Source organism: Spermophilus citellus, assembly GCF_964194105.1.
Source record: "Spermophilus citellus genome assembly, chromosome: 18".
Classification (NCBI taxonomy): domain Eukaryota; kingdom Metazoa; phylum Chordata; class Mammalia; order Rodentia; family Sciuridae; genus Spermophilus; species Spermophilus citellus.
In genome coordinates, this window is record NC_138200.1 from 1,173,458 (window position 1) to 1,189,881 (window position 16,424).

The 16,424-nt window shown below is 50.0% G+C and overlaps 1 protein-coding gene across 1 annotated transcript; it reads right to left on the minus strand.

Moving 5' to 3' along the window:
- Window positions 1-1,227: 1,227 nt before the first annotated feature.
- LOC308637304 (ubiquitin carboxyl-terminal hydrolase 29-like) lies at window positions 1,228-3,168 on the minus strand (the record flags this gene model as incomplete). Its single annotated transcript, XM_081273618.1, has 1 exon — window positions 1,228-3,168. One exon carries the CDS (start codon window positions 3,166-3,168, stop codon window positions 1,228-1,230), a length of 1,941 nt encoding a protein of 646 aa, XP_081129744.1.
- Between the last annotated feature and the right edge of the window lie 13,256 nt (window positions 3,169-16,424).

Below are 16,424 nucleotides of genomic sequence, written 5' to 3' on the forward strand. Positions count from 1 at the left end.
TGGAGCCCTGGGCCACCAAACCCCTGACCCTGTGTTGACAGAATAAGCCCAACGAGTAGATAAAAATACTTTTAAAACGCTATACCACATCAAAATGAGATGGAAAAAAGGTATATTTGGTTCCATAATATAGTGAAATAACAAAAGTCTGAATCAAACTACAGAGAAAGAACTTCTGAAAACATCCCATATCCTTCAACACTCTGCCCGCCTCCCACGCCACCCCAACGTGCCTGCAGCTCCCAGGAGGCTGAGCAAAGTTCACTAGTGATAAGCCAAGGCCCATGGAGAACTCAGCCCATGGTGCACTCATCTGCTGGGTTTTTATTTTAATAAGTTTACCAAAGAATGATATGAATAAACTTAAGAAACCGAAAAATACAATGAAAATCCTTCACAATGTGAGCGGTACATATGTACAATGGCAAAACGAGCGCGATGCTCCCCACACTGAAGAGCGCTTCTCGAACTTTTAGGGCACCGCCTCTCCGAATGCTGGGCTTATTTCCCATTCTGAATCAGCCATTCTAGACGTGGATCTCAAATTTTGCATTTCTTCCTTCTTCTCCTGCTTCTGGGGATTGAACCCAGGTGTGTTTTACCACTGAGATACATCCCCACTAATTTTTATTTTTATTTTGAGACAGTGTCTTGCTGAGTTGCTGAGGCTGGCCTTGAACCTCTGATCCTCCTGTCTCAGCCTCCCTAGTCACTGGGATGACAGTCATGTACCCCGTGCCTCACTTCAGATTTTGTATTTCTGATCAGTCCCTTGCTGCTACTAGGTTGCTGGTTCAGGAAGGACCTTTTCACACCATCCCATTAAAATTTGAGAAGCCATGGGTGCCGTGGCACAACATCTGTAATCTCAGTGACCTGGGAGGTTGAGGCAGGAGGATAGCAAGTTCAAAGCCAACCTCAGCAACTTAATAAGACAGTCTCTAAATAAAAAATAAAAAGTGCTGGGGATGGGGCTCAGAGTTTAAGTGCCCAGGATTCCATTCTCAGTACCAAAAACAACAACAACAAAAAAGCAAAACTCAAGCAGCACCATTTCTGACCTTGTAGGAGAGAAGGGTGCATCTCTCCGGAGTTATGAGATCCAGGTTTCTGTCCTCAGAATAAAATTTCACTTTGAGTCGTGTGTTCCTACATTCTGGCCCAGGTCAGTGTTCTACCTCCTGAGAGGAAGTGGGACTGAGGAGGCCACAGGCAAGTTGGCTTACGTCACAAGTTGTCCCAAGGGGTCTCTTCTGAGTCAGCCCAAGGGGTCGTCTCTGTCTTGGCGCTAAGTTTCTGGGAACTCGCTGTCTTTTCCAACGATTCCTCAAAAATCTCATTGTGCATGTAAAAAAATAGGTACCCCGTGCGCTTCCTGGCCTCCCACATCACGGCCTCTGGGATCTGCGATACCTTCAGGTCATTGTACAGGAACCAGGCCTGCTGTTGAAAGTCGAACACGTCACTGATGTAGTGGCCCGAGTCGTGGGAGCTCCCGACATGGCTGACCACGCTGACCAGCCTGTAAGCCGGAGGAGGACCTCCCGACCCCACAGCCTCTGGTGCCCGGGCCTGGGCGATAGGGTCCTGGTTTTCAGGACCCCTGTGAGAATCCGACGCACCACAGACGTCTTGGTCGGCTTCCAGAAGTGTGGCTTCTGTGGGTCCACTCATGTCCTTCTCTGGACATCCCTGGACACCCCCGGAGTTGGTTTTCTTACTGTTCTGAAGTTCTGGGTTTCCAGGCACCTCTGCAAGCACTGAGCTGGGGGTGCTGACTGGCTCTCCTCTATCCTCATGAGGCAGGGGGCGGCCTTCCTCGGCCACCGTGGAGTCTGCAGTCGCCTGTCCCCGCTCAGGCGCCCTGCGTCCGGGGTCGGTCAGCTCCGACTCCAGGCCTCCCTGCTGCTGGGTCCTGCCTGCTCCTCCACGTGTGCTCTGGACTCCCCCGGGCCCACGGGATGCGGAGCTCTGCCTCTCGGATGGCAAGGACGGGCTGGGGACCGCAGAAAGCATCTCTTGAGAGACGGCGTGCAGGAAGTTGGTGTCCCCCGCAGGCGCCCTTCTGACCACGGGGAGTGGCGGCTTGGTGTCTGCGCTGCACTGAGACGACAGAAGCAAGGACGGGGAGACGAGGACACGCCGGTCATTCTTCACCAGCAGCCAGGCGTCGTCGAAGCTGTAGCGTTTGAGGTGGACAATGAGGACCCGGGGCAGCCTGCCGAACCAGCACCTCAGCACGGAGCGCCTGTGCTGGCACCGCTCACACCGGTACTGCAGCTCCTCGGCTGCAAAGAAGAGGTCCAGCGCCGTCTGGACGGACAGAGGCAGGGGTTCCGTCCCGCGGTGCAGGTCCAGGGACAGGTGGTTGCTGGGCTCTGTCTTGAGGACCACCCAGCCACACAATTGGCACGTGATGGAAATCTGCATCTCAAACTCAAAATTAGCACTCACAGGGCAGTGGGATGCTTCGGAGGCAGGGCTGCCAGCCCACAGCTCTGGGGCTGGGTCCCCCCCAGCCGCCTCCCCGCCAGCGCTCCAGGTGGCCTTTAAATCCTCAAACTCGCCTTTGAGCTGCTGTAAACACTGTCCTAAAAATTCATGCGCGTCGTTCTGCTGGCTTCCCTGAAAGGACTCCGCAGCCGCTGAAATGGCACTTTTGATGCTCAGGAGCAGCTCCTGCTTGGTCTCCACCTTGCAGAGATCTTTCAAAACCAGCAGCCAGCTCAGGGGCGTGAGGAGAGCCCCCGAGGGCCAGGGTGCTGTCCCCCAGGAGACGCCCTGCAGGAGCAAGCCCTCGGCAAAGGACGGGATGGCCAACAGCGCCTGGAGCACGGCGTTCATGTAGCAGGTGTTCCCCAGGTTGGGGAAGCCGCGCCACTCCCACCCTGGCTCCGCAGGAGTGTCGGGGGCCGCCTGGGCTTCCTGCCACCCCGGGTTGTCCCCGTCCAACTCCGGTGGAGACCCCAGACTTGTTCTGTCGGAGGGCCCTGGGGTGGGGCTGGTCCCGGCTGAAGGCCCAGCGTCCTCAGAGTTTCTTTCTTTTCCTTCATCGTCTAAGCTCAGGGGTCGCTCCCCGTGGCTTCCTGCAAACTTCCAGGGCTGGGCCTGGCATTTCTTGCTGGGTACCAGGTCATCTTCTCCCAGAGCGTCCTCGCTCCTCTTCATCCTCTTCTTACCTTCACATTCTAGTGACCCTTTCTTCCCAAGAGGCGGTGGTTCTGACATCAACCAGGGCGTCTTCTGAGAGGGGAGGTTCACTTCTGCTTTGGGTATGAAAGGACCCCCAAAGTGGCTTGAGGTGGTAAAACAGGATTTTGTCGGCTACCAGATCCCTGTTGTCGAGGACAGACCACTCTCCAGTTCCATGGGATTTTGAAATCTATTTTGATGAAAAATGTCCAGAAATGTTTTTGATGGTTCAACACCTATGTAGGATGATTTGCCAATGAATAATAAGGTCACGTCCCGCCACGTCATACATCCAGTGAGGACACTGGCCATGTCATCGCTCAGCTGGGAAACCCACGCACTCTCCGGGTCTGGAAGTGACTGCCAGCTTCATTTCCTTTCCTCCCTCCAGGGAGTCAATGACGGTTCCTCTCCACTTCCTCGCCCCCGTCCTCTTGCTCCAGATTTGTGTTTGTCTTTGGAGGAAGCATCCTTTCTTTATAAATGAAACACTGTGCCCTAAAGGACAAAAAGCACACACCCTCATTTTAACCACCATGTTCTAGCCATGACGCTTGGCGTAAGACCCTATGGAACACCATCTGCTATGGGTCTTCTCAAGTCCCAAGTGAAAGTCGCTTTTGAGGAGCTGCGACGTTCTAAGCCATGCCAGCCTCGGAACACGTCTGCCCTCCTTTGGCCATTTTTAGTGGTTAAAATGGACCGTTGTGCTGGTGCGGAAGGCACGTCACCTCCTGACAGACCTGAGAGTGCAGGGTCTGACATGCCCAGAGCACTCACACGGCAGGTCTGAGGACTGGCCTCTCAGCAAGCAGCAGGGGGACACATGTGGATGTGGTGGAGAGCACACGAAGGTGCAAAGGAAGGAGAAGGCAGAAGATGAGACAGAGGGGCTCAAGGACACCCCCCAGGGAGGAGCAAACCAGACCCACAGTGAGCTGCCACCACAGCTGCTCTGACGGCCTGTATGGAGAAGAGATGCTCAGTGTCTTCCAAGGAACCTCCATACTGCTTTCCCGAGTGGTTGCAACACTGGGAATGGAACCCTATTTGACCCAGCTGTCCCTCTCCTCACTCTATACCCAAAGGACTTACAGGCAGCACACTTGAGGGACACAGCCACATCAATGTTTATAGCAGCACAGTTCACCACAGCTAAACTGTGGAGCCCACCTAGATGCCCTTCAGTAGATGGATGGATAAAGAGACTGTGGTATATCGACACAGTGGAATGTTCCTCAGCATTAAAAAGAATAACACGATGGCATTTGCAGATAAGTGGATGGAGTTGGAGAGTATCATGCTGAGCTTAGTAAGTCAATCCCCAAAAAACAAAGGCCAAATGTTCTCTGATAAGTGGATGCTGATCCATGTGGGGGAGGCGTGGGAAAAACGGAGAAACTGGGCACAGGGAATGGCGGGATGGGAGGGGAACGGGGCAGGAAAGGTGGTGGAATGAGATGACATCATCACCCAGGTACACGTCGGACTGCACATGTGGTGGGACGCTCCGCTGTGTACAACCAGAGAAATGAAAAGTCCTGCTGCACTTGTGTAAAACGAATCAAAATGCATTCTGCTGTCATCTATGCCTAATTAGAATATATCAATTAATTAAAAAAAGAGATCCTCAGTGTGGATGAGGACCTGGAGAGAAGGGACCCTGGTGCTGTGGTGGACTGCAGACTGACATGGCCATCCCAGAAGGGAAGGGTCCCCAGTCTGAACCCCCAACAGACAGGTGCACGCCCGACTCCACTGTTCCTTTTTTCCTCTTCCTTCCCCACCCTTTGTTTCTTTTTCTTTCTTCAGCTACAGAGATTTTTATCACAGGGGAGACTACCAGGGAGCCAGTCAAAGCCCTTTTTATTTTTGAGACAGAGTCCCACTAAACTTTCAAGAATGGCCTCAAATTTGCAATCCTCTCACCTCAGCCTCCCAAGTTGCTGAACTTACAGGCATGGACCCTGTGCCCAACTTGTACTCTATTTTCTACAATACCCAAGATAGGAGATGGCCTAACTGTCCATCAACAGACGAATCGATAAGGAAATCCAGGTTGTTGTGAATATTATCAGGCCTTCACCTAGAAGGAGCCCTGCCACTTGTGAGCACAAGAACAACTTCAGAGGATGCTGTGGAAGAGAAGCAAGTCAGATAGAGGGTGAAAGCACCGAGTCATCTCACGGACGGGTAGAACCAAACTGGTAGGAGCAGAGAGTGGAGTGGTGGGTCCAGGATTGGGGGTGAGGGAGATGGGGCGGTGGCAAAAGGGGACCCATGCTCATTTCTAAGGTGAACAAGTTCTGGATCTACAAGGTGCAGCACGGTCACGCCTATTGATGATGACACATTGCGCCTTGAAGTCTGAGTCTGAGTAGACACTACGTGCTCTCACTCACATCCACAAAAGGTGAACACGTAGCGATGGACAGCGGCACCATCTTGACTGGGGAAATCATTCCCTTCTACAGTGCATTCACCCATCAATCAGATGCACAGCCTATGCCGACACGCAGCGCCTGCCTGACAGCTGCCCAACCACAAAGCCGGGGAGTGGAAAACACAGTGGGATGCACTTCAGGAGACGTGGGAGCCGCTGCATGGGCAGGGTGAGGCGGGAGCATCTGTTGGGCCCAGTGCAAAGCAGCCTGAGCAACAGCCGCAACCACAGAAGAGGGCGCGAAGAGAAAAGGGTTCACCTCTCACGCCTGAAGCTGCCTCTGGGTCCCGCAGCCCTCAGCAGTGCCAGGCTCTGAAGCCATGGAGGCTGGGAGGTGGCAGAGGGAGCAGTGTGCCCTGAGTGGGCGTCCAGGATCAGACCTCCCTGCGCGGGGCTGGGACACCTGTGCAACTGGCTTAATGTAGCCAATCTGGTGAAGCTGCTCACGGGTCTCTGAATTTTCCATCCAGCCTCAGCAAGGGCCAGGCGCTGAGCTGCTCAGTGAGCTCCTGTCTCCAGATAAAATGCAAAATGGGGCTGGGGATGTAGCTCCGTGTTTGAGTGCCCCTGAGTTCAATCCCCAGTACCAAAACAAACAAACGAAAACCCAAAAACAAAAAAATCACAGATGTGTAGTTTCCCAGGGCATAAATGTAGCCTTCAATCATTTGACTCCTCCTCAACCTGACCACTCACTCTGTAAGCCAGCATTTCTCTTTACCGCAATGCAGTCTTCACTCTTAGCCCCTCAACGTTCTAGCACCCGCAATGAGAGAGACTTAGCGCGTCACTGCCCGCAAGTCCACTGCAAGGGTTGCAAATACCACATGTCCATCACTTGACCTGTGACTACCAGCTTTTCCTGAGGTTGCAGAAGGGTCAACGTGTGAAGGGAAACTAGGACACTGCTGGGAAATCGGGGAGGGAAGTAACTGGTGGGCATGGAGCCCGGAGGGTCAACCTGAGGGACAGGAAAGAAAGAGGAGGCGAGGTGAGGTGCTGGGTGACCACTAGAATGGAGAGAGAGGGATGGAGACGGGGTGGGGGGAGAGGAGAGAAGGAGGGAGGGAGAGAGAGGGAGGGGGAGAGATGGAGGGGGAGAGGGGAGGGAGAGAGAGGGAGGCGGGGGAGAGAAGAGAGGAAGGGGAGAGGGAAAGAGAGAGGGAGGGATAGAGGTAGGGAGGGAGGGAGAGAGGCGGTGGAGGAAGGAGGAGGAGCACAGAAGCACCTGGAAGGGGACACGTATCCCCAAACTGAAAGCAGTTTCAGAAAGTTTCAGAAAATCCTCTCTGGAAAAAATTTTAAAAAGGGGTGGTGGGCATGGGTCTCTGAAATCAAAGAGAGAACAGTAATAAATAGAGTAATAAATCAAAAATAATCATCGGGGCTGGGGATGTGGCTCAAGCGGTAGCGCGCTCGCCTGGCATGCGTGCGGCCCGGGTTCGATCCTCAGCACCACATACCAACAAAGATGTTGTGTCCGCCAAAAACTAAAAAATAAATATAAAAAAAAAATTCTCTCTCTCTCTTTAAAAAAAAAAAAAATCCTCTGAGGAGGTAGCACAGGGTGCGGCGCTCTCCAGGCGCCCTGGGGCCGGTGTGCCAAGCCCAGGGGAGGAGGCCGGTGGTCTCCACGGGATTATCTCTGAACGCATTTCTGAATGCCCCTCCCTGATCACACAGAGGAGATTACAACCCAGGGAGCAGCCCTATAGATTTTCTCAGAACCCTGCCTCACTAGCTCCTCTGGAAATGTTTAATTGCTTGAGAAAACTTACACTTTATGAGGTTCTAACTTAAAAGCTAATCATAATTTTGTTTATCCTGGCATTCTCAGCATCTTTAGTATTTTTTCTTGTTTCAAAGAAGCAGGAGAAAAGATGTATGAAGACCAGATGTTACAATCCAACTGCCAGAGTTCAAAGCCTCGCTTCAGCACTTCCTGCTTCTGCAACACCCAACTCCTTGCTGGGGCTTGGTTTCTGATATGTCAGAAAGTTGTGGTGATGAGCACAGCTCCTTGTTAGGTAATAATGTTGCAGGTAATTGTTTCACCACCACAGGGTCTTGTGTGTGTGGCCAAGGCTGTCCTCAAATTGAGATCCTCCTGCCTCAGCCTCCCAAGTCGCTACAATTACAGATGTGAACACTAATTCCTGTGTTAAATGTGAGCTCCTTTCTGAAAAGGCCAATATCCAGTCACAGAAAACTAACCCAAATCAAAACCAACCTAAGGCGTGCTGATCCACAACTCACACACGTAATGGGTGAAATAAGAAACCCCCCTCACCACAATACCTGACATCCCACCAACCCAACAAGCAAACTCCACCGGCTGAGGAAACTTACAGTTTGAAGAACTGCGGCCCAGGGAGGATGGAGGAGGGCTCTGATCAGGTCTGGCGGGAATCCTGGGTATTCATCAGCCCGGCGCTCCACCCTTTTCTAAAACACACCTCTTTTGACTAAATCCCGTCCTAGAGCCAGGCCCAAGGTCCGCTCTCCATATTTCCTTTAACCCACTGTGTGCCAGGTACACTTTGAAGAGAGCTTACTTCCAGCAGAGGGGCCAACCCAGAGTTGTGTGAAACACTCAGTTGTCCTGTTTCTTTAATATTCTTTGATCTTATAATTCCCTTGACCTTTCTTGTGCCCCCCCTCCTGCTCTTTGTCACCACTGAGCTGCGTCCCCCATCGCCTGGATTGTGGGGCCCCAGTCTCCCACCTTCCTAGCCTTTCTTTATGACACTGGTATCTTTGAAGAATATACTCGTGTGTGTGTGTGTGTGTGTGTGTGTGTGTGTGTGTGTGTGTTTTACTGAGGCTGAACTCAGGGGTTCCCTTCCACTGAGCCCATTCCACTTCTTTTTGGTTTTTGAGATAGGTTCCCGCTGAGCATCTGATTTTCCCCAGGATTACGTTGAGTTCAGGCACATTGGGCTGGAGGATCCCAGAGGAGGGTCTGTCTTCTGAGAATATCATTTCCAGACACAGATGACATTAATTTGTCCTTTATTAAGGATCATGTACTTAAAGTATTTGTTTCCACTATGCAAATGACACTTTTCTTGGGTGATTACATATCTGTATGGAAATCATTTAGGACTGAAAATATGCCATTTCTCACCAGATTATCCACCAGTAGAAAGATTATTTAAATAACATTACTTAGCAAAGCAACCTTACTACCTACCATTTTACATTGCTTTTAGTTTGTTGGTTGGTTTGTGGGGATTGGCTTACATCCACCATTTCTGTGGGCTACACCCCATGTCTTTATTTCCTGGGCTAAATGGATCCATAGTTAAGATTCACAGCTACTTCCAGATCAGAGTTTGAAAGTGTGGACCAGTTTTTTTTTGTTACAAAGAAGCAGGAGAAAGTCTGCATAGTACTCAAGGAGTGTAAATTCCATAGCCCCTGGGTATTATATTTTCATCTTTGTCAGTAAGTTAGCTGAAAGATACCTCCTTTGTAATTCAAGTTAGCTCGAACATTTCTCTCCATTTTGGGGAACACACAGACACTCACACAGACACATTGGTGGCTAATTCATGCTTTTACTATGTATCTGCTGAAGTGTAAGCTGACCTTCATTAATCTAAAATGATTCTTTTAAAGTGAAGGACATCACTCGGTGCAGTGATGTCATCTCAGCAGCTCAAGAGGCTGAGGAAAGGCCATCCTAAATTAGAGGCCAGCCTGATCTACTTACCGAGCCCTGTCTCAAAAATAGAAATGACTGGGGGTGTGGCTCAGGGGTAAAGCACCCGGGTTCACCCCCGGTGTGTGGTGGGTGTTGGGGAGAGCCGGTTCCGAGCCAATGTAGGCCGCAGGAGCTGCATCCCAGGCCTCTCCCATGGCCCGGGCGGGACTCGGACTCGCCCCCTTCTTGCCTTGGCCTCCACGCGGCGTGGTCCACGTTCCCTACCGAGGTGCCTGCAGTGGTCCCAGCTGACATTGGTGACTTCAGACCACCTGACAGTTCCCAGGTGGCTTCTTTCCCATTTCTACTGGGTGCAGTTTATTTTGAAGGGCACAAGAGGCGCCGGAGCTGTAAGGAGCCCCATGTGGGTCCTGGAACTGGGGTCTCACCCAGGGCCCTGCCAAGTCCCACGCGCACACAGAGGTCAACGCAGGGGTCCCCCGCCACGGAAGGAGGGACCCCACAGTGGGGTGCGGGCGACGACGTCATCGGCTTGCCCCCAAGGGCTGGGAGAACCCGGTGCCGCTTCACCCTGGGGTGGCCCGGTCAGGTCCCGGTGTCCTTCGTGTGCTCCCCCCGGGGCGAGGGGGAGGCTGCACACTCCTGCGCGCGGCGGCCGCTCGGGCGCCACTTCGCACACGTGTTGCCCCTCTCAACGCGAGTGACCCGCACTGTGCGAGGCCAGCCGCCTGCCCTCGGGGCTCGCCGCCGGCGCGGGACTCTCCACCCGTGGGCTCGCTCCTCACCGCGGGGCACCGCACCCGGCGGGCGGCTTCCCACGGGGCCTCCCCGGGCCCACCGGCCGCAGCGCGCGGAGGCGCCTGGGAAAGGAGGCCCGGCCCCGCCCCTCCGCGCTCGCCGCGTGGCCTCCTGGGCCGGTGCCCTGACTTCCGGCCGCCGCTGGCGGGCACGCATGCGCACCGACCCAGCTGGCCTGGGCCCCGGGGGTTTGGGGGTCCCACGGCAGCGCAGCACCGTCCTGTACGTCTTCTGGGGTGTGCGGCCGGTGACTGCTGCGCCCGTGGATGCCAGGAGTTAATGACTAACTGTCCACGTGGCCAAAGAGTGGGCAGCACCCGGCTTCCACCCTCAGGCCTTGGGACAGACCCTGGAAGGCCCCCCCCTCGTGGGGAAGGGAGCGACTTGTGGGATCTGGTGGCTCTTTCCTCCTTTGCGCTGTTTGCTGTGTGACAGTGTTTTAATAAGATGAATCTGTTACCTTTAGAAAACATGATTCCTCTTAAAATGTGAAAGAGGGAAGTTGGTCTGCCAAGATGGTCACTGACGGTGGAGACGTGGTGAGGTGTTTTGTTCCTTGCGCTTTTAGAACAGTTGTGAGCCCTCAGATGCCGAATACAGGTAACAAAGAGGTACAGCCTGCCGGCCCCACCAAGCCTCGCGCCGGATTCAAATCAGGTGGTCGGAGCTGTTAGGTGCGGACAGGCTGAGTAAGCTGTCTGCAGGGCGGGCCAAACAAAGTTAGCTGCAGGGTGACCTGGCCACTCAAACCCTCTGTCTGGCTCTTTATCATCTGATTGCTTCAAGCCCCCGCTCAAGGCCGAACACGTAACCTCCCTTGTGCCAACAGGCAGCTTGCAGACCCAGAGACCTCATTAGATTTGGGCTATAAAAACTCCCTCCTGCCGCCCCCCCCCTTGCTCTATCTCTCCTGCGCTCTCTCTCTCTCTCTCTCTCTCTCTCTCTCTCTCTCTCTCTCTCTTTTCTCCTCTGTTGCACTGCTGCAATAAAGATCTCTTGGTTGCTCTGAGTGTTGTGGTCCCTTTCCTTTCATTGGTGCCAAAAACCCAGGAGAGGGTTAAAACCCACTTTTGGGTCCCTCTTCCTTCGGAAGTGCCACTCACCGGTCAACCTGAACCCATTTTCTCGATCGGCCAGAACTCCATCCACCACCGGCCTTCGATTGGTGAGTTTCCCCTTCCTGGAGTCCTAAACCCAATGGTGGTGTCAGGAGGATTTGACCGTTGATTGTCTGGCAAACCTCTTTGCCCACCTGTGGGGAGGAAAACACCCCACCACAGCCTTCAAGGCTAAGGTGGTCCTCAGGGACTCCTTCCTTGGGCAGATTAGACTCCTGGGTTCAAAATTATTCCCTTCCCTTCCCAGCTGGCAGTTTATCAGCATAGGCTTTGTAGGTCTCCCTCAAAGGACTGTGTAACCTTTGGGGACACATAACAGAGAACTGAACATCACACCCCACCCAGACCTTCACGGTCTCGGTGGTTCATAAAGTCCTAGTCCTCACCTTCAAGAGTTGGCTGCTAGAGAGAACCTTACCCTCCCCCTCCTCCCTCTTCCCCTGTCTCTCTCTTTCCCCTCTTTCCAGCCCTGGGAGTCTCCGGCCTCTCCAGGAGGGGTCCCAAAAAGCCTTGGCCAAGGTCTCCTCCGGCTCTGGCTCCGTCCAGGACGAGAGCTTCAACTGTCAGGATTTGGTGACGACCAATCTCTGCAGCTCGAACCTGTCACTAAGGCACTCCTGATTTTTGGCTCTAGCGGGGACGCCCCTTTTGCCAATAAATCAGTTTCCTCCTTCTCTCCTGTACTACAATTGCGTCTCCTTTCCTCTCCCTTATACTACGTTTGCGTCTCCTTCTCCCTTATACTATATTTGCGTCCTCTTTCCTCCTCCTTATACTACGTTTGAGACATGGGTAGTGTGTCCTCTCTGCCGGTCGACTCTCCTCTACAATGCCTCTTGGATAACCTCAAAACCCTCTCCTTGACACCAGACCTCAAACCCAAAAATCGATCAAATATAGCACCCAGGCCTGGCCCACTTATCCCTTAGACAACCAAAGCAGATGGTCCCTTTTGGGTCCCTGGGTCCCTCCATTGTGAGGGATCTCTACATTTACTGTGAGCGGTCGAAAACATGGGTAGAGATCACTTTCTTCTTGCTCCGATCCAATCCTGCTCTCTGCACCGCTTGCAACCCTCTACAAGTTCTTTCAGCTTGCAAACCAACTCCCCCAACCACGATCCCCAACTTTCTCCTCCTCCGGACTCATCCACTACTTTTGACCCTGCTAATAAACCTCCATCCTATCACCTGGCTCGAATAAGTCCTCACCCTCAGCCTTCTGCCCCAGACTCTCCGCCGTCACTCCCACCTCAATAATCTGCTTTCTCCCCTCCAATCACTAGATCAAAAACCTACACCACCGCCCTTCCTCAGACCATTGCCCCCTTGCTGAGGTAGCAGTTACTGAAGGAATCCCTCCACCCACTCACTCCTCTCTTCTACTGTTAGCACCCACACCAGGTCCCACCAGGTCCTCTTACCAGCTAACCCAAAGCTCAAATGAGCTGAGGAGAGCCCTCAGACCCCTATCCAAGATCTGGTGAAAATGGCCTTAAAGTTGCTTTGTCATCACTGAAAACAGGTTACTAAGAATTAAAGTCCCTTACAGGCTTTTTGGGATATTCACTCCTGTCTTCCCCTCTGCTCTACCTGTTCTACTGCTCAAGTTTTTGTTGCTAGGAAAATCCCAAACCCCTTTCCCATTATTCTTTACATCTCCTTCCTCATTCTCAGATCCACCCTAGATGCTCTCAGCCCCGCCTTCCTGTCTTCCCCCTCCCTACCAGGCCCACAGAAAAGTCTTCACTGACCTTCTCCAGAATCTTCACCATGGCTGATTTTAGGACTTTCAGCAAAAGAATCTCTATAAAAGAGTTTATTGAAGATAAACTTCCACTTTTCATGTTGCCCTGTTTTACTTGACCATGTCTGAAAAAAATCAGCACTCCAGGTGCTGGACACCCCCTTACTAGTTTTTCACAAAATATGTGAACAAGGCCTCTGGCCTTGAGCTGGGCTTCACAGAGATGGCTACATTTTGAGGATAAAGAAGTTACCAACTGGGAATGGGGATGTTGCTCAAGCGGTAGCGCGCTCTCCTGGCATGCGTGCAGCCCAGGTTCGATCCTCAGCACCACATACAAACAAAGCTGTTGTGTCCGCCGACTAAAAAATAAATATTAAAATTTAAAAAAAAAAGAAGTTACCAACTGGGCTCCACGGTAACAGCTGGCAGGGGGAGGAAAGAAAGGGGAGAAGAAGCTCTCCCCTTCTCAGGTGTGGTCCTTGGAGGGTTAACTTGCCCAGAACAGAGAAAAAAAACAAAAAACTGCTTTTTGTGAACTTCTGCAGACTGTGAACTTCTGAGCCCCTCCCTTTACATGCTGGGTGCAAAATTCTGAAACTACCTAAATTTGGGGTTGAGGGGATTAATTGATAAGAGCAGAAGCTGTGCCCTTTGAATCAGGCTGCAACCAGGTGCTATCTTAGGTGCCTTGCCTTGTCCGTCCCTACAACAGTATAATTCTATATACTTAAACATTGTTCATGTTTTTATGAAATGGTCAACAGATGTGATTAATTGTGTGCTGCAAATAACAAAATATCTCTTATTAAAATGGAATAATTTACCTAAATTCAGAAATTTACAAGGATTGGTTCAAAGTGTGAATAAAGAAGGAGTTAACAGATAGGAAAGAGAAATTAGAAGGTTCTAAGTATGGATTTAATAGAAGGAAAAGGTGTTTCTGGATAAGAGAGTCTATATGAACTTAAAGATAAGAACCATATGATCATCTCGATAGACGCAGAGAAAGCATTCGACAAAGTACAGCATCCCTTTATGTTCAAAACATTAGAAAAACTAGGGATAACAGGAACTTACCTTGACATTGTAAAAGCTATCTATGCTAAGCCTCAGGTTAGCATCATTCTGAATGGACAAAAGTTAAAGGCATTCCCTCTAAAATCTGGAACAAGACAGGGATGCCCTCTATCACCACTTCTATTCAATATAGTTCTCGAAACACTGGCCAGAGCAATTAGACAGACGAAAGAAATTAAAGGCATAAAAATAGGAAAAGAAGAACTTAAATTATCACTATTTGCAGATGACATGATTCTATACCTAGAAGACCCAAAAGGGTCTACAAAGAAACTACTAGAACTAATAAATGAATTCAGCAAAGTGGCAGGATATAAAATCAACACGCATAAATCAAAGGCATTTCTGTATATCAGTGACAAAACTTCTGAAACAGAAATGAGGAAAAAACACTCCATTCACAATATCCTCAAAAAAAAAAAAATACTTGGGAATCAACCTAACAAAAGAGGTGAAAGATTTATACAATGAAAACTACAGAACCCTAAAGAGAGAAGTAGAAGAAGATCTTAGAAGATGGAAAAATATACCCTGTTCATGGATAGGCAGAACTAACATCATCAAAATGGCGACATTACCAAAAGTTCTCTATAGGTTTAATGCAATGCCAATCAAAATCCCAACGGCATTTCTTGTAGAAATAGATAAAGCAATCATGAAATTCATATGGAAAAATAAAAGACACAGAATAGCAAAAGCAATTCTAAACAGGAAGTGTGAATCAGGTGGTATAGCGATACCAGATTTCAAACAATATTACAGAGCAATAGTGACAAAAACAGCATGGTACTGGTACCAAAACAGGCGGGTGGACCAATGGTATAGAATAGAGGACACAGAGACTAATCCACAAAGTTACAACTATCTTATATTTGATAAAGGGGCTAAAAGCATGCAATGGAGGAAGGATAGCATCTTCAACAAATGGTGTTGGGAAAACTGGAAATCCATTTGCATCAAAATGAAACTGAATCCCTTTCTCTCGCCATGCACAAAAGTTAACTCAAAATGGATCAAGGAGCTTGATATCAAATCAGAGACTCTGCGTCTGATAGAAGAAAAAGTTGGCTCCGATCTACATATTGTGGGGTCGGGCTCCAAATTCCTTAATAGGACACCCATAGCACAAGAGTTAATAACAAGAATCAACAAATGGGACTTTCTTAAACTAAAAAGTGTTTTCTCAGCAAGAGAAACAATAAGAGAGGTAAATAGGGAGCCTACATCCTGGGAACAAATTTTTACTCCTCACACTTCAGATAGAGCCCTAATATCCAGAGTATACAAAGAACTCAAAAAATTAGACAATAAGATAACAAATAACCCAATCAACAAATGGGCCAAGGACCTGAACAGACACTTCTCAGAGGAGGATATACAATCAATCAACAAGTACATGAAAAAATGCTCACCATCTCTAGCAGTCAGAGAAATGCAAATCAAAACCACCCTAAGATACCATCTCACTCCAGTAAGATTGGCAGCCACTATGAAGTCAAACAACAAGAAGTGCTGGCGAGGATGTGGAGAAAAGGGTACACTTGTACATTGCTGGTGGGACTGCAAATTGGTGTGGCCAATTTGCAAAGCAGTTTGGAGATTCCTGGGAAAGATGGGAATGGAACCACCATTTGACCCTGCTATTGCCCTTCTCGGACTATTCCCTGAAGACCTTAAAAGAGCATGCTACAGGGATACTGCCACATCGATGTTCATAGCAGCACAATTCACAATAGCTAGACTGTGGAACCAACCCAGATGCCCTTCAATAGATGAATGGATTAAAAAAATGTGGCATCTATACACAATGGAGTACTATGCAGCAATAAGAAATGACAAAATCATAGAATTTTCAGGGAAATGGATGGCACTAGAGTAGATTATGCTTAGTGAAGCCAGCCAATCCCTAAAAAACAAATACCAAATGTCTTCTTTGATATAATGAGAGCAACTATGAACAGAGCAGGGAGGAAGAGCAGGAAGAAAAGATTAACATTAAACAGAGACATGAGATGGGAGGGAAAGGGAGAGAAAAGGGAAATTGCATGGAAATGAAGGGAGACCCTCATTGCTATACAAAGTTACATATAAGAGGTTGTGAGGGGAATGGGAAAATAAACAAGGAGAGAAATGAATTACAGTAGATGGGGTAGAGAGAGAAGATGGGAGGGGAGGGGAGGGGGGATAGTAGGGGATAGGAAAGGTAGCAGAATACAACAATTACTAATAGGGCATTATGTAAAATTGTGGATGTGTAACCGACGTGATTCTGCAATCTGCATTTGGGGTAAAATTAGGGGTTCATAACCCACTTCAATCTTATGTATGAAATATATGTCAAGAGCTTTGTAATGTTGTGAACAACCAATAAAAAAAAGAG